We start from the raw sequence: 18216 nt of genomic DNA on the forward strand, positions 1-18216 counted from the left end.
CCCCCCACAATATACAAGAGTAAGACCACATTTTAAGCTATTATACAACCACTTCTATGTACAGTACACAAACACATGTAAATCAGGACAAAATTTTAGAATATAATTTTGTATTTTTCTGGTTCCAAGATGTCTGAGATGGCAACCCCCCTTGTTGAATGTAGTACCTTGGGGGGAGAGAGGGGGGAACCTCCTGGTGGTAAAGGTCTGGGGTTAAAGAGTGGGACTTCCAGTCTCAAGCTAGTAACCAGGGGGTGGGGCACCTGTCAAGGGGCTTTGCAGCCCTCAACAGCTTGCCAAAACTCAGTAAGCAGCCCTCTCCCCAAAAAAAAAAGCCTGCCCCTGGACAATGGTGATCACTCACAATTAATTGATCCATATGCATACTCTTTCCCATGAGAGGCCCACAGTCTACTTCTGTGTAACATCTACCTCTTGTTTTCAGGGGTCAAGAAGAATATTGGCTATGTCTTAGAAACGAGAACTGAAAGGATCTCATTGTCATAAAGTCTAGTACCCTGCTGACCCAGGCACCACTTCATAAGTTACCATTAATAAACTTCCATACATAACAGTATATTTGATTTTTGTCCCCACTACTCTAATTGTTACAGAACCCATTTTGATGATTTGGAACGATCTTCTAAATTTTGGCATAAAATAGGGTAAATTTATTCCCATTTATCTTTATACCAGTTTTGTTTTTAGCTTAAATAATTCATCCTGATGCAATGATAGACATCAATTATGTCTAATCTCAGTCTTAATACACTATACAAGCCAAACTTATCTACATTCCTATAACAGGGGACCCTAGCCCTGTTATGGAGAAGAGAAGAGGGGGCCAGGGAAGGAAAGGCATCAGGGCCCCTTTGAGGCCCAAAACTTTGTAGCTCATAGAGGAGGAGGATTACCTGCTGTAACAAAAGATCCTGCCAACACAGCCAGGGTGAAGGAGATTGACTGGCAAGGGAAGCCTCATCTGGAAAGGAAGGGGTGAGCATTTTACGGTAGAGGGGGAATAGTGACCCCAGAGGGGAGATGCCAGCCCCCTTGCTGGGAGCTCACAGCCCACAATCTGGTTGAAGGACCCAGCTGATGAAGGGAAGCAAGAGACTGACCATACCTGTGCCCAGGGAGAAGGAAGCCTGGACAACTGACTGGGTAGGCACTGTTGGCTTAGAAATGGAATTTAAAGGTCTGTTTTTTGGGAACTGGCTTATAGGTATAGCTATAGGTGTAGGTACAGGTATATATGCATGCATTAGGATTGCTCAAGATGGGCAGCAGGGGTTTTATAGATTTCATAGATATTAGGTTTGGAAGGGACCTCGGGAGATCATTGGGCAGAAAGTCAGCCAAAGGGTAGGAAGTCAACTAGGGTCAAACGATAAGCAAGATAAGCATCCAAACAGTTCTTAAAGGAGTGCAAAGTAGGTGCTGGCACCATCTCTGGAGGGAGCCTATTTCAAGCCTTGGGGGCTCAGACAGTAAAGAAGTTTTTCCTTATGTCCAGCCTAAAACTGTGTTGAAGGAGTTTGTGACTGTTGGACCTTGTCGTCCCTTGGGGCACTCTGGTAAACAGGCATTCCCCCAGATCCTGATGCACACCCCTTATGTACTTATAGGCAGCCACCAGGTCTCCCCTGAGCCTGCGCTTTTCCAGGCTGAAGAGTCCCATGGCTCTCAACCTCTCTTCATAAGGCCCATTATCCTGCCCTCTGATCACACACATGGCTGTCCTCTGGACTCTCTCAAGCTTCTCCACATCCTTCCTGAATTGTGAAGCCCAGAATTGGATGTAGTACTCCAACTGCGGCCTCACCAAAGTTGAGTACAGTGGGAGGATGATATCCTGAGATTTTCTTGAGAAGGAAGCCAGAGTTTGGTTTGTTTTACCAGCTGTGACATTGCATTCGTGGCTAATGTTCATCTTATGGTCAATCATAACTCCCAAGTTTTTCAGCCTTGGTGCTAGCAAATGTAGTATTGCTGAGCCTATAAGCATGTTGCAGGGTTTTTTCTCCCAAGGTGGAGTACCTTACATTTGTCAGTATTGAAACTCATCAGGTTTGTATCTGCTCACTTTTTCAGCCTATCCAAGTCAGCCTGTATCATTAGCCTATCCTCTGGTGTGGACGCTCTACCCAAAGTTTGGTGTCATCAGCAAACTTGGCCGGTCCACTTCTGACACATGTACCCATGTTGTTGATAAAGACATGAAAGAGAACTGGTCCAAGGATGGAGTTAATTAAATTCTAAAGAGCATGGGTCTCGCACACAAAGTGTCTCATAGCCATGGAAGCAGACAGGATGTCTAATGCAACAAGGACATACAGTCTAGGAACCATGGAAGTATATCCTATACTACCCATAACATGAGATAAGTGGTACCAGCTACAATGCCTCAGATCAGGGTGGGGCCTGAGTCCTGGTTTGGAGGAAATAGACCAAATTAGGAGAAGGCCCAGAAGGCTACGTGGATATGTGACCACAGACATACAACCAGAGATAGCCATGAATGAAGAGTCATCAGAAGTCATCAGGAGGGAAGAAAAATACAAAAGCAGAGACTTGAGAGTAAAAAAGGGTCCCTCCTTGTCTTCCTTTCTGTCCCTCCCTGTGCTACCCAGGTTCTTCCTCCTCTTCCTCCTCCTCCCTGAGAGGGGTCCTCCCATCCCCATTCCCCAGGAAAGGTCTCTGAGCCCACCATGGAGGGAGCACAACCAGTCCGTTTCATACACCCCACTGGAAGGGGGCTGTGGGCCTCACATCCCACCTCCAGACTGCTGACACCTAAGAAAGAGAGCCTCAGAGTAGAGCCTGCATCCTGAGTAGATGTACTTTGAGTCTGATGACAGCCCTAGGATTTGGTAGATATATCGAATTGCTTGATTGTTTGTATTGGGGTTTTTTTGTTATCACTATCAATAAATTTGCCTATTATTGAATGTCATAGGCCATAGTTGGTCAAAGAGTGGGTCTCCCTGCCCCAAACAAGGTCTCGGTCCTAAATCCAGAGCCAACAGGCATGAGTGACTGAGATATAAAAACTCTCCCTAGGTCAGAGGAAGGGGGCTGGCCATGATAGCTGAGGGAAGCAGAGCCCTGCAGGGATGCAAGCACAGACACTCTTCCAGGCAGGAGGACTGCTGCCTGTGAGGAAGGACTTCTGTTGACCAAGATGACAAAGTGAATACTTGGAAAGTGTTGAGTCTTTCCCTGCCTTTTCCCCTCTTCTCTCTTTTTTATGCCTTGGAAGGCCCCAGAAAAGGGATGCCCCAGATTACGGATTGTTTTATGTTCACCCTGGAAGAGGCCCAGGGGAAGGGCTGAGCATACCCAAGCAGACGGAGAACTGTTCAGGTTGGCACTGGAAGGGCCCACAGCAGTAGGATACACCGAGGACCATGAACTGTTTATGAGACTCTGTGAGGAAAGGGCCTGCTCTTTGTTTTTTTTTGTTTGCTTTGCTCTGCTCATGACAGTAGATGTGGCTGTGAGGGGCGGCAAGGAGGCCGTAGAGCAGTGTGCCCAGCGTACTGTGATTTTTCCTGTAGTTTTTTTTCTATTTTCTTTTTTTTTTTTCAGTTCCTTTGACAGTTTTGGAGCGAGAGACCTAGGAGGGGGCCAAAACTTAGACTGACCTGAGTCTGGACTGAAGAAATAAGATGGGCTTATCCCAGCAGGGCTTTGCCTCCACCCATTGATGAAAAGGAGGGCAGGAGAAAGAGAGGGGGCAGAACCCCACACTGCCTAATCAGACTTGGGGCAAGGGGCAAGATAGGGAGACAAAGTGCCTAAAGCCTAGTCTTAGGTTACCTAAAGACAGACTCATGAGGAAACATTTGCAATAACACCAAACCATTGCAAGTGATTGAGAGAGACAGGAGAGACAGAGCACACAAAAGAGAAACAGGAGACACAGAGACAGAGAGGAAAGGTCCAAACTAGGAAACCAGAGTGCCAAGTACAGCCCCACCACAAAGGGATGATCAGTCATTCCCATAGGAGCATCCCATTACAACTCCCCTCATATGAAAGGTTCTCATTTCCTCTTATTATATAACACTGCTTACACTAAGTTCCATGAGGGTGGTAACACAGTCAAAGCAACAAACAAACAATAGTTCATGGGTGCATTTGTACAGACTGGAAAAGAAAATAACATGGCTGTTAAGGGGACCAAAAGGCAGACGATGAAAACCTGCAAGAGCTATATCTCTACGGATTGTAAAGAAAGGAACAATAGCTTGGAAATGTTTTGGCAACCTGGATGTGTGGGAATGGAGAGAGATATGGATCTCATTTTGCAATGATCAGAGATGGACTTACTCACTGGAATACACATTTCAGTGAGAGCAGTAAAACTTCTTGACGATTTTCACTCCTTCCAATCAAGCCTTCTTTAAGACAGTTATTTAACCACTCAAAGTCATAACTGATCTATACACATGTACAACATGCTCCTTGACAACAATGTTTTTTCCTTACCTCGTAGAGTGTAATGATACCATTTGTCTCATTTGGAGGCTTCCACTGAACATAAATCTTCTCTTCAAAAGGTCCTCCCTGGATGGATTCCAAAGGAACAGGCCCAGGAACTATGAAGGAAATGAATGCGATGTTACTAACTTCCATAAACTCCAACTGCCACATGCACATAACCTAGAGATGCTAGGGTCCTTCAGCACTGTCTGGTACTGGTCTGGTACTCTAGATCTGAGAGCGCGTATACCATAGATATCGTGGACTCGTTAGAAACATTTAAAAAGGCATTGGTGCCCAATTACTCTTGTTCTATTCTTGACCTGAGGGTAGACACAGAAACTTTTATAAGTACAAAAAGCAGACACACATCACGGTGCTACTACCTGGCATGCCAATATTCCAAAATGTTCCACCAACAAGCTTGAGAGTTTATTATGAGTTACCATTGTAGAATCAGAAGTTATAAAAGTTAAAGCTACAAAAGACCATTTAGGTTATTATTAGGGCTGTGTGAAATTCCACGGGCTCTTTCATTTCAACACTGTCTTGACTCATTTTGAGCTCAAAACAGCAAAATCGAAATAAAATGAAGGGCTTTGAAATAGCTTCAAAACAAAATGAGGGCAGCCAAAACATTTTGAAAATTTTGAAATGTTTCGAGTTTCGAAGCAGCTCGGCTAAGTTCCCTTCCCCAGCGCTGCAATTGGGCTGTGGAAGGGAACTCAGTTGGGCTGAGTTCCCCTCCCCAGTGCTAAGATCGGGCTGGAGAAGGGAACACAGCCTAGCCCAGCTGAGTTCCCCTCCCCAGCCCAATCCTAGTGCTGGGGGGTGGGGGGAACTCAGATGGGCTGGGCTGAATTCCCTTCCCTGGCCCAATCCTAGTGCTGGGGTGGGGAACTCAGCTGAGTTCCCTCCCCAGCCCAATCAAAACATTGAAACAGCATCGAAACAGTGAAACTATTTCAACAAATAGTAACGTAACGGTGTTTTTTAATCGAAACAAAACTCGAAACGAAACACTGTTCCCTCAAAATGTCAAAACAGATGTTGAAGTGGAACGCTGCTCTTTTGTACAGCCCTAGCTATTATCAGCCAATGCTTCCTTTGCATATCTGCACACACACTTGCTTCTCCTTTCCTTATGGAGGAATGTCAAACTCAAACCAATTACAGGTCCAAATGTCCTACTTTTCAAGTGCCCCTGGGCTGCTTCCTGTCTCTCACCAGCAGCTGTCACTGGGGTACTGGCAGCCCCAGCAGCATTATGGATGGAAAGCCTGCTACTTCGGATGGCAGAATAGCAGCAGTGCATTCAGTTACTCACTAACCCAATCCTATGGCCTTTCCTGTTCCGGGACAAGCACAGACCTGACTGGTCTTGGGACAAATGAAATGTCTGTTTATAACCTTAATTTTTTAAGATACTAAAACTCCCTCATTTAAATAAACTTAACATAGTCCCAAATCAACTTATATCACACTCATAATAATATTTACAATTTGCAAAGCATATTCAAGTATTGTCTTCCCTTTACAGAACAGAAACCAAGGCTCAGTGAAAGCCCAATCCTATCCACAGGGACTCTTTGAAAAATTGGAGATAAAGTGCCTTGCTTTGTCACAGACCAATCAGTGACTAAGCTGTGAACAGAGCCATCAGTATTCTGTTGACTGGAGAATGCCATCCCTAATTCAGAAGGCACAAAGGGCCAAAAGATATACCTAGCAATTCTAGATCATCAAAATTGCTTTATGCTTACAAGCTTATTTAACAGCATGCTGTCTAAGCTAACCTGGAGAAGACAGTGACAGTAAACATGTTCTTGTATATAAAATGTATGCATGCACTCTGAAAGAGCCATTTGTCCAAAAAGCATGAAAAAAATGTGCATCGGGTATGCTGGCATTCATGCTTTGTATGCTTTGATATGGCATTAAGTTGTTTAAAATGCCACAACAGTTCTGTATTCAGTATAAAACCAAAATACCACAAAGCTAGAGACTAAAGCTGCTTACAGACATGAAAAAAGAAAAGTGTGCTACTTTCCACTCAGCGTGCCTCTGCACCAAGCACAGCACAAGCCCAGAAGAAACTTTGTGTTAATTTGACCCACCTTGCTCAAATCTGTATAAATCAGGTGCTTCAGCAGGGGTTTTTTTTTGCACTTTTGTCCAATAGATGATTGAATCAGCTTTAGATAAAAGCACTAAAAAGCCCTGCTGAAGTGCCCGATATATACAGATGCTGGGGAGCTGGGTCAAACTAACCAGCTTCCAGTAAAGCACTGCAGTTCCCCCTTCACCCCCCAATCTGTCAGTGACCTAAGTCATGAGGTCTGTATTTAGGATGCATGAAAATATGACAATCTAAAGGTCAAACTTTTCCTCCTAGCCTGAAGATGGCCTTCTGGATAATTTCATTCATTATCTTATCTCTTAGTTCCTTTTATAAGTATTCTTCTCCCTTGTAATAAATACTTCTTTAGCAGATGCCTTTTGTTCATTATCTGCTCCTCATGCACTTTCTGGCATGGAAGTCCAGATAGGTTGTTCTTATTACAGTGTCATTCAAACCAAATATTTAAATGCAAAGTGCCAATTACCAGAAAATGTCTTTGACTGATAAACACTAAGGCTTAGGCCCGAAACTCTTCCATCACTGAATAAATCTATGATAGAAAAAATTGTCCAGCGAGGGGGACCAACGGCTGCATCCCGCTACCCCAGCTTTAACAAACAGATTGTTCTGTAGAACAGTTTAGAAGTTTTTAGGTCCTCATTTAAGCCTAAAATGTCATGAATCAGAAAATAAACATGAGAAAGCCAATAGTCAGCCATGACGACTCTACTAATACATTCAAATCCCACACTAGGCACTCAGGCTTTGAAATGCATCAGTTCCTGCATTCCACACCTATGAGCCAATCAAAACATCCAGACGCGGGATTTAGCATTTTAGTAAGATGTCCATGCTGGGAAGCTGTACCAACAGTTTGTTCAACCAGCTGGTAAAAGGCTGATAATTGAGTAAATGTGTTCTAGTGACTGACCACCTGATTAGTTACAGCACTTTTCTCTTGCCTGCATAATACAAAAGGCCATGAAACCCTCTGGTTTGGGTTCATCACATTTTGGCTTTTATAGGTGAGCTTACCGGAGAAAGGCATTTAACATGTTGAGACAGATGTGCCTTGTCTAGGCCAGACATTTTATTAAGTCAGTGGGAAGCGGAACAGGGAAATTGAAAGAACGATCTGCTGAGCTCTTACAAAAACCTTGCATAGCCGATTGTGACATGAGGTCTCACCCCTGGAGGACGTAGACAATTATGCTGGAGCTCAACAAATTTGTGGAAAATATAGCAACCTGTATAACTGTAGATGCGTAAAAATACAGATTAAGTTACAGAAGGAAAAATTATGACTTCAGGGTCATAAAGTGTTCAGTTCACACACATATTTAGAAGGAGGATGACAGTTCATCTCCAAAAAGGCAGTCAAGTATTTGCCTTCTATACAGCTGTTCCCAGACTAACAAAGTAAGGTTTTCCACATAACATCTACTTTTTGAGTCTGGCATTAAAGAAAGAAACATATACCTTCAGAGTCTGGGCATTTGGGGCAAATACCTGGAGCTCAAAACCTTAGGTAAAAAACTTTTTTTTCATGATGCAGCTTCTATACAAGCCAACCCCCTTCTCAGTTGCCCGTTGCAGCCCTGATGCTCCAGTAGCTTCCAACAAAAGCTATGCTTTGGCTTGATAGAAAGCAATAAACAAGTGCCATAGCACAATGGTGGATCCATAACACTTGCTCCACAGCCTTCACTGCCCCACAGCTCATTATCCTCACAGGATAACAAAGATGTCACCCACAAAGCTGATCTCCATCCAAGTGCTATTTACCCTCTGCATTAGGGGAATGCTGCATTAACATGGGAGAAGGAAGACTTGCCCATTTTCAAAAACAGAATGTCTTCACCTTTGAAACACATCCCTAAAGAATTAGAGAGCATGACCTCCATCAGCACTTGTAATCAATGCTAACCCTTTCCTCTCCCCATAAAAATCCACTGATCTTCAACCCATGAGAAACCATCACAGCAGCTCCTAACCTCAGTCCAGGAGCATTAGAGAGGAAATACACAATCCTAGAATGTGACATGAAGTGTTGAGCAGGGACACTGCAGTCCACTCTGCCATTAGACGAATATCCTCCTTTTTAGGGGCCAAATACAAATTCTCTCTCTAAGTCTGTCAATTCTGTAGTACTGAGCATATGCATTTTCCTCTGAGTTTTCTGTACTTACCAGCAAGCCATTAAATAAGGCAAACCGATGGGTCTGTGCAAGAAAATATCTAACATTCTGGTTTTAACCTTAAGGGACAGTTATATTCAGGTGTGAATTTAAACATATCTTTCTTTTCTTCGCGTCACAGCAGTAAAACTCCATCTACATAAATAGCCAGATTACACTTTGGTATAGAGATGCTACTGGGCCTTTCCACCTTTATTAACACAAAAGGCTGATGATATTCCCAGTAGAGTAACAATTCAAGATTTATATTTAATTATAGTTACAAGGACAGCTAAAAATCTACCTACTCAAGCACATTTTTAATACTGTGAAAGTTAACTAACTAAATGCGCTCCCAGTTCTGTCTGACAAAACCCCCATTGGCTTCCTTGAATTAATAAAGGCCTGCTGTCTCCCAAAGTCCTCCTTGTGATATGTTGTAATGCCAGATTCAGTTTCAGCTGAGAGAAATTTAGCAGTTTAGCTCCTAATGGTTCAGGCAAGGAAAGGATGCTTCCTTGGTGTCTATTAGAATATTCATAAATGGTGAAGGCTCTTAGTTTTAATCTCAGCTAAGATGGAATAATAATACTTTACTTTTCATCTATACATCCTCAAAACACCTCTCCTAAAGTAAGAAGGACAGAATCTGTACTGCTGGTTAATTAGCCCCCAAATACAGAATACATTGGGTTATAATTTGTCCCAGAATGCTCAGTTATTGAGCAGGTGCGAGGTGGAAATTAAAGTGACAAAAATCTTTATCAACATTACTTGACTACCTAAATAATGCTAAGTCCTCAGAATTTCAGTTGCTTATGCACCCTTACCAATGAACCTCCTGCATCTGAACTGATGCAGAAATTATGCAGAAATACAGCTGAAACAAGTCAATGGTCCTATAATTAAAATGTGTACCATAAAGTACATGCAGGGATGGGCGACTGAAAATTTGTCATTTTTTAATAGGAGTACTTGAGTTTTCAGCCTACACAATTATGTTATTTTTCTCTATTTTGAATTAAGTTTTCTAGGGCTTTTTAAAAACAAACTCTATTCTGTAAAACCGTAATAATTCCCACATGTTGGACATCAGCAGGATTTGAAACATGAAGGCTTCATTATTACTACTGTGCATGTACCTACTTGTCACATGTTATTAGGTCAAAAAAACTTCCATTATAGCAAATCAAGTAAGCCATAGGACAAGAAAAGCTGTTCTCAGAACCACTGGGTGCTGACCACTTGCACCACGCAGCTTACGGCCCTTTACTGCTGACTGGCAGGCAGGAATACTACTTGTTTTTTCACAGTGCTTTACGAGCATTTCCCACTTCACAAAACACTACCGCAAAGCAGGGAGATATAAATAATTATCATTTTACTTGTAGCCCAAGGAAGTCTGTCACTAATACATCACCTGCTCCAAGGTCCTTGACACCATTTACAAATTGTTTTTTCAGAAGTTACTTAAAGCTGTAAAAAACGGAACTCTTACCATCCTCCTCAGTCTGCACAACTAGTTCCTCACTTTCCATCTTGCCCTCAGGATTAGAAAGTGCTAGCCTCAGGCGAATGGTCATGAAAGGCCGGAGGCCTCGCAAAGTGTAGTGCGAGGAAGTCTGGATGAGCTCCTCTGCCTCGTACTTCTGCTGGTTAAACACGTACTGGTACTGGACAGTAAGGTTGTAGCTATGGCAGCGGGTCACTGCATAACCAAAGGGTTCCCATTGCAAGGTTAGTTGTCGGGAACGAATGTCAACAACTTCCACGTTCTGTGGTCCATGGACTGGATCTGTGAAGCAAGTAAAGGAAAGAAAAGGGCTTTAAAGGAGTCAGACATCCATTTTCCTGTGTGCACCTGGCCTTTGTTAGCACAGGAGCTACTGAACTTCCAGTTTAAGAACTTCTGTATGCAGAGCTACCTGGGCACTACCTTCTACTATACAGACTTCCCCAAGGAGATTATGCCTATACTGCCTCTAGGGCACCTTTGAGCTAAGCTTTATCTATCTACTCCTACTCTGTATGATCCAAAATAAGAACTGAAAGAGGAAAATGCTCCAGAGATGCTCCCTGCTACCACTCCCAAGATCTTGTTCTCTGCTGTGCTCAAGAGGTGCTAATACAGCATTGCCCCTCTCTCTCCCCCAGTTCCAGGTTTGGGTTGTACAGGGGGATGGGGAGGGGAAGGAGCTTTAGGAGGATTCTCAAGAGTGCTGCAGAGGTAGTAGGGCCATGGCTTAAGGCAGAGGTGGTCAACCTGTGACATGCATGCCACAAGTGGCACAGGCGGCTTGGGTGTAGTATGTGGGTGGGGAGGGGAGAGGAAAACCAGCCCAGTGGCAGACAGGGCAGGAAGCAGAAAACACAGCAACAGATTGGGCAGGGGAAGGGGATTAGAGTGGCATTTGGGCAGGATGTGAGGTTAATTTGTGACATGACTGCCAAAAAGGTTATATCCCCTGCTAACTTAAGGAACAGATAAAAAAAAAACAATACACACACACACACATCTTGGGCTGTGTGTCACCATGTAAAGTCACTTGAAATATCTGGGTTTAAGTGACTGGCTCATAGTTTCAGAGGAAATCAGTGGAAGAGCAGGTAACTGTACTCAGGAACATCCTAGGCTTGATGTGCCAAAGTGCTGGACCATCCCCTTTCCTTCCTTTCCTAAATGCCAGAGAATGAGCACATGCTGGCACAATGCAACACCAAGATTTTAGGAGTGTGATTTTGGTATTGCCACCAGTGTTAGTGGCCCCAAATTTTAAATGCTCAGGAGGCATGCCATTGGCACTGGAGAAGATAGAGATTAGACTAACAAAGCCTTGAGTTGAGTTATCTGAATCATCCTAACCATGCATCAAAAAAACCAATATTTTCATCATCTCACCTAAAATAGTGTAATCATTCTTTATTATTTTTTTCCATGGATTCAGACTGAGGTGAAGATTGAGTATACATATAAAACAATAAATGTTCATCAGCTTTTTAAAGTACTTTTTAAAAAGTAAATTCTCTGACTATGGACCCTGGCCTTTACCAGATAGCACATTTATATTTTTTTTTACAAATCGGACACATTAAAGATCGAGTTGATGGAGTAAAATCAGTGAAGAATGATTGATGTGTGCCAGGCATCAGGTAGTAATTATATTATACTTGGTGAAATATATACAACTTTTATCTGATATTTCTAAATATGGCGCACTACATTTCAGAATTTCTACTCAATATGCATGTGTTCAGGGGAGACAGCGAATGATGCAATACATAATTTTTCTTGCAATTCCTTCATTTTGCTGAACATTTAAAATGTTTTACCCACTAATTTTGTCCTCCTAACTTTCACTCCAAAGGAAGAAACAAACATCACCACACACGATAAAATAAAAATAGGCTGACATTTTCAAGTGAAATAAAGTGGAAGAAACAACCCTCTAAAATGTTTTTTTTTTTTAAATAACTCTCCCCCCCTTCCCCAATCATTTTTAACTTTGCTAATAAGTAAGTAAGGAACGTATTACAGCAGATGGTGGATATAGAATCTGTAAGAATTAACAATGAGAAAATAACTGTTGAGCATTGTTATATATACATGAGGACACAAAAACTTAAAAAAATAAGACATTAAAATGGAAAGATTTAAAGTCTTGTGGCTGTGGGTGAGAACTGAAAATAACATAAAAACATTGCCCCACATATGGGCAGGAGAAAACTAAGATTGTCACTCAGTTGCTACTGTATTTCAGTTGTTATAGTTAGTTGTTTCTTTCATTATAGCATGTTCAGCTATGGGCTGCATGGCTCTGTAGATGCATTTTCATGCCTCAAACCCACTGTCTGCTTTGTACCTATTTTTAGAGACGGGCATAGAGAGGTTCAGCAGCTGGTGCAGAAACAGTCTCGATAGAAACTCTAAAATCAGATCCTAGTTACCTGTTCGAGCAACTACCTAACACTTCTTCTGGAAACACACATTTAAGCATGCTATGTTTAACAAATGCAGATATTTGGGCGTGAAAGCTGGTAACTAATCAATAGCACAGAACAGTACTATATTCATTGTGGCTTGGACTAAGTGGCAAGAAATGCTGTCATAAAACAAAGATTGGACACTTAGATTGAAATTTGGTTGGACCCCTGGGATTTAAAGTCACTGGATAAATGGAAAAAGATTGTATTGTTCTTGTTATTTTGGCAGGTTTTTTGTTTTGTTTTTTAAGTGAACAAAGGCTAGGCCCCCAGTTTAACTCCTCATTTAAAAATGCCAGGACAGTACTGCCTAGCGCAATGTTGGAGTTTAGGGTGAGAAAGGTCTCACCCTGTCTTACATCCAAAGTATGGCCTATTGTTTTTTGTTTAGTAATTTAGAAAGCCATCTGACATTATGCCTATTGTTAAGCTAATAAATGCTGGTGCTCTCCAAGAGAATGATGCGGAGAAACAGGTAGAAAACTTGGCAACATAACAGAATAATTTCAGATTTATAAAGGCCTATGAGGATATTACAACAGAGAAGACAGAAGCCTTTACAATCATCCAATGTTTTTATTAAATAGGATTGGAAATTGCTGAGCCTTGAAAGCCATTAGTTGCAAGCTGAGAACTCCACATATTTTCCCCTCATGGATCCCTAAAAAAAACATGTGCTGCTGAGATCACTCCAAATGATTTTGGTAAATGGAGCATCTATACTTTTGAAAAGCCTTATGTGATACAGTTCAACTCTCTTTCATTTTAAATTTAAAACAAAAAATGTACTCTGTAAAAGAGGGAGGAAAACAGCGAATGCATGCAGATAGACTGACTATTCTTACTGTCAGAAAAGACTCATCTCAGGAAGGTTTTGGGTGTACTAGCAAAGTAGCATGTGGAAGAAACTCATCTGAGTGTTCATGCCTACCAGTAGCCAATCTTGGATTTTTACAACAGTGAATGAATGAGTTTTCTGCTCCTGCTTCTACACTGTTATTAAGAAGTATCTACATACAGAGGTGCCTTTTGTTATACCCAGATCTCTATGGCTGAGCCATCTTTTTCAAGGACCTTGACCCATTTGTGGCAGAGAAGCCATTTGCCACCCTGTAGCAACTAATCTCCTTCTAATCCTCAAACACCCTTGCCTTTTCCTTCCTTAACCCTTCTGAAAACCAGACATCTGGGATCTCCAGTTGTTCACTGAAACATTAAAGAAACCTAATAATCTGTGGAAAGTTAGGAAAACTTGGCCATCACTGACCCGTCTGAGGATACACAGCAAAACAAGTGTTAAATACACCGTTTCATTCCCTGAAGTATTATTGATTAGTGGATACAGTTTTAGAAGTGGTGATGCAAACTAGTGATTTTCCACCTTTTTTTTCATTTGCAGAACTCTAAAAATTTCTAATGGAGGTGTAGACCCTTTTGAATTGTAAGCATAGGTATTTACATACTTTTGATTGATCATAGTCATCTTTCGTGGACCCCTTATACATAGTTTCTGGGCCCCCAGGGGTCTGTGGACTACAGGTTGATATAAGCACAACATGGCCATTCAAGCTTCTAAATTATGTTGCTCATTAGTCTTTTTTTTTTCTCTTTGAAATCAGCCAAATAAAGTCTCTGACATAAGGAGTAGAAAGGGATAACATGTGTGGTCTTGTTTAACACAGCTGTTACAAAGCTAGGAGCTCTTTAAAGAACATTCATCACTCTTATCGCAGGATATGTGCTTTTGGGATGGGGATGTCAAGATCCTGAAGACACCGAGGACAAAATTTCAGGATAGGCACTAGTCTTCACTTTTACAGCGAGTATTATTGGGTTGTTTTAGTTACAGAGGGAACAAAGAGTCACAATAGCTAGCTGATACAGCTAGACTTTGGCCAAACAGCATTGCCTCTGACATCATGATCCCTAATCTTCAGACGGTGTGCATCACAGCAAGCACAGCCGGATGCAGCAGATAAGGCAATTAATCAAACTGTATTTGGGACACAACCATTAGGATGAAAATTCTGGAATAAAAAGGAGTTGAGAAAAAATATCAATCTTCCTTCCTGGTCAGATTTAGATGATTGCTCCCTACCAACAACACTTATTCATCCCAGGCTCTTATTGTTCACATTCTGTACAGGGGTTTTCTTCCTGGCAAAACACTTCTGCATTTGACTCCTATAGGTAGTCAAAGAAGTCTTTGACCCCTTAAATGGCACAAGATGGTAATAAGTCTTGTTTGGGGCTTTATCTGAGGAAAAGTTGTCAAAACAAAGATGTAAAAAACTTGTCCCCCAGTGCCCCCTCCACTCAGACACCAAATCATCATCCAGTGACTCTTAACCCAAAACCAACATATGCTTGAGAGACAACAAAAATATTCATACTAAGACAACCATAAGGCTGAAGATGGCAATTAATCACTATTTTAATTTTATGGTGTTTTGTAATTACAGCTATTTTCTTTTTAGTCATTCACATTATAGAATGAGTAATTAATTATGGTGTGCCTGGTTTATCAATGTCAGATTTGCCCACTGCATTGGTGCTGTGGGAAGGGATTGATTCTGACTGAATGTTACCTCACCATCTATTTGCCCCAAACTCAAGTTCAACAGTCTTCTAATATGAAATGCATCTAATTTTCCTCCTAATTTTTGTGCTCACCTTAGCACTTCCTGTTTTCTACCAGGACTAGAATCTTACTTCTGTGATATCCGCAATACAGATTTTAATAAAAATGTAGCACTTTTCTGAGATGCAGTCTGAGACCTTTCCTTGGTTTTTGAAATGCTGAATCTTTAAAATAACCTGCCAATTAGCTACAGATGGGCCTGAGTCACAAAGGGAAGAGTTAAAATTTAGATTCCAGATTTAGCACTAGAGAACCATTCTCTACTAAAATATATATATATATATATATGTATCACAAGATACACAGTGCCCTTCCAACAATTATCTTCAAATGGATATTTATAGCATGATCTGATTTTGTTCCTTCTCTCTTTTTTCCCTTTTTTTTGAGCCAGATGAAGGAGATTTGGATGTTGCAGCTAGGGTGAAAACATGGGAATGGGCTGGAGATTTCATATCCACCTCTGCACTGGCCTGACCAAGCTCCAAGCATGTAAGTGTATGTGGCGGGAAGAAGTGCGCTTGCCCTCAAATACCTTTTTACTTTCTTGGGCAGACACATGCAACTACTCATGCATTTCAAGTTCTAGGTTCAGAGAAACAGGGAAACTGTTAAACCAATTAATTGAGACATCCTCTGGAAAGTATTACATTCTCCCTTGCTCTCTGCCTACAGCCTCAATCTCCTCTTTGTCTGAAAACTGAAACCATATAATTTAGAAAATGCTTTTCTGATTCCAGGCTGATTCCCTCTGTGGCACAGGCCATTTTTACATGTTTTAAAGCCTGGATTTGTTGTTGCTGTTGTTTTTAAAGGAAGTCTTTTTTTTTGTAAGGAAGTCTTTTACTTCAGCAGTTTCAGTTTCTTAAATATATCCTCTTGGTTGCTGTCTTGTTACCACGCACTCTGTCACGTTCATTCCCTCTGAAATATGTTGCGTTACCTCCACTTTTTACAACATGCCAATGAATTATTTTTCCAAAAACAAGTTGACAACAAGCAAGAATAACACTTTTGAATGCCAATTTTTCAATGGCAAATACTTGAAGACCACTTCAATTTCTTTCTGTGGTGTTCAGATTTATGTGCCAAATCTTACCCACTCTGACCCATATTCCATAAATAATGCCTGATATTGCTACCTTCAAGTTGCTACTATCGTGTTCTGCATGGCTTCATCATCTGTCTCCTTGTTCTTCATCCTCTCTACATTTTTGGAATATAAGAGAAAGCAAAGTAGTGGTTTTGGGCTTTTGCTTAATACTACTACTCTGCGTTTAGTTGACAAGGCCACCAGCAGATAACATGAAGTGCTCCCTTAGCTTCTCTCACCTATTGGTTAGTCAACAGCCTCACAAATATACTCCTCTGTCAGTGAGGTCTGGAAAACTGTGCAAGTGTAGATGAACAAAATAAGGAAATGGGTATGATTTCATTCAAATGTAGAGCCATCTCCCTCAGTAAGATACCTCTGGAAAGGAAAGGATGATGTTAAGATGAATTAACAGGACTGGAAGTTGGGGCCTCTGAGTTCATTCCTAGCTTATTTACCTTGACCTTATTTTATGTTGGCCCTCTCTGCAAGAGCGTGATCTTCAAGAGGGCAGACAGATGTTCACAACCTAAATTACTATGCAGACATTGCACAGAAATTAAACATCTGATTAAATGGTAAGGGGCATGTTCATGACCTTTTTTTCTTATTTTTAAAAAACATGTCCCTCATGTTCTGTAGGCCTCAGTTTCCACATCTGTAAGGAACACCTCACAGGAATGTTCTGAGTTTAAATTAGCTAGAATTGTATCCTGGCTAATTTAGGCACATAAATGGTAAGAGAGCTTTGTGGTGAAATCTTGAAACAGACGGTACTATGCAAGAAAAGCATACTGCTGATATACATATGACATGGATTGTCCAGAATGATGCATATTTGTGCCCTGCATCTGAAAAGATTTGTTCTCCTCACCCTCCCTATTCCATTGGAAAAAAAAACCCTCTGCTATTTCAGTGGTATAGTGCTCTTGTTCTAGTGTGTTTGTTATGCAATATCAATCCTAAAAATGTCGTCACCCTGAATACCAGCTCACTTTAAAATTTGCCAGTTTGAATTCAACATAGCTTGTGTGGTTGCTTTCCCTAGACCCACTACAGCTAGAAACAGCTTAAAACTTTTAAATGAAGGAAATGAAGCCAAAACAAACCTTTAAATTTAGATCTTAGTTTTTGAGGGAGCGGCTGCTTCAGTTCAAACATATCAGCAGGAGAAAAAAAATGAAAAAGAGAATAAGGCAATTTGAATACCTGGGTACTGAGTAAATTATTAAGGTATTTGCATAACACCCACAAAGTGAAATTTAAGAGAGGAAATATGAAAGAAATAACTTTCATCAGACTATGGTAACTGCTTTTGAAGCTATGTAGAAAGAATTCTGCTTCTGAGAGTTCACTGGGAAAGGATATTACAGCAGGAATACAAATGTTAATTTTTATTTATGTTCTGTTGAACCATTAATTAAGTTTTAAAGGTTAATTCAATAACCAAGGATTGAAAAAATTATTTTACTAAATCATCTGCACCTTTGCTTTACTCTCTATCATTGTTTTGGCAGGCAGCTCTAAAGGCTTTGCAGGCCCATAATCTCTCTCAATTGCTAGCTTTAGCCAAGTAGCCTGGGGTGAATCTGGGGAAGGGTGGGGGGTTGCATTGGTGCAGGGTGATGGAGGCTCAAAGGGGGGGGGGGGGGCAGCAGAACTGCTACTGTCCCAATCCAGCTGTGGGTTGTGGTTGCACAGGGTGGCCGGCTCA

General features: G+C 41.4%; 1 protein-coding gene across 1 annotated transcript in view; it reads right to left on the reverse strand.

The window, feature by feature from the left end:
• Positions 1-18216, reverse strand: part of PTPRT (protein tyrosine phosphatase, receptor type T) — a 587995-nt gene that overhangs the window by 252299 nt on the left and 317480 nt on the right. Inside the window, exons 8-9 of the mRNA XM_019539805.1 lie at positions 10286-10582; positions 4495-4604 (exon numbers count right to left, since the gene is read on the reverse strand). Of these exons, the coding sequence (XP_019395350.1) occupies positions 4495-4604; positions 10286-10582 (407 nt within the window). The remainder of the gene's footprint in view (positions 1-4494; positions 4605-10285; positions 10583-18216) is intronic.

This window comes from Crocodylus porosus, unplaced genomic scaffold (assembly GCF_001723895.1).
Source record: "Crocodylus porosus isolate Cpor-Errol unplaced genomic scaffold, CroPor_comp1, whole genome shotgun sequence".
NCBI lineage: Eukaryota > Metazoa > Chordata > Crocodylia > Crocodylidae > Crocodylus > Crocodylus porosus.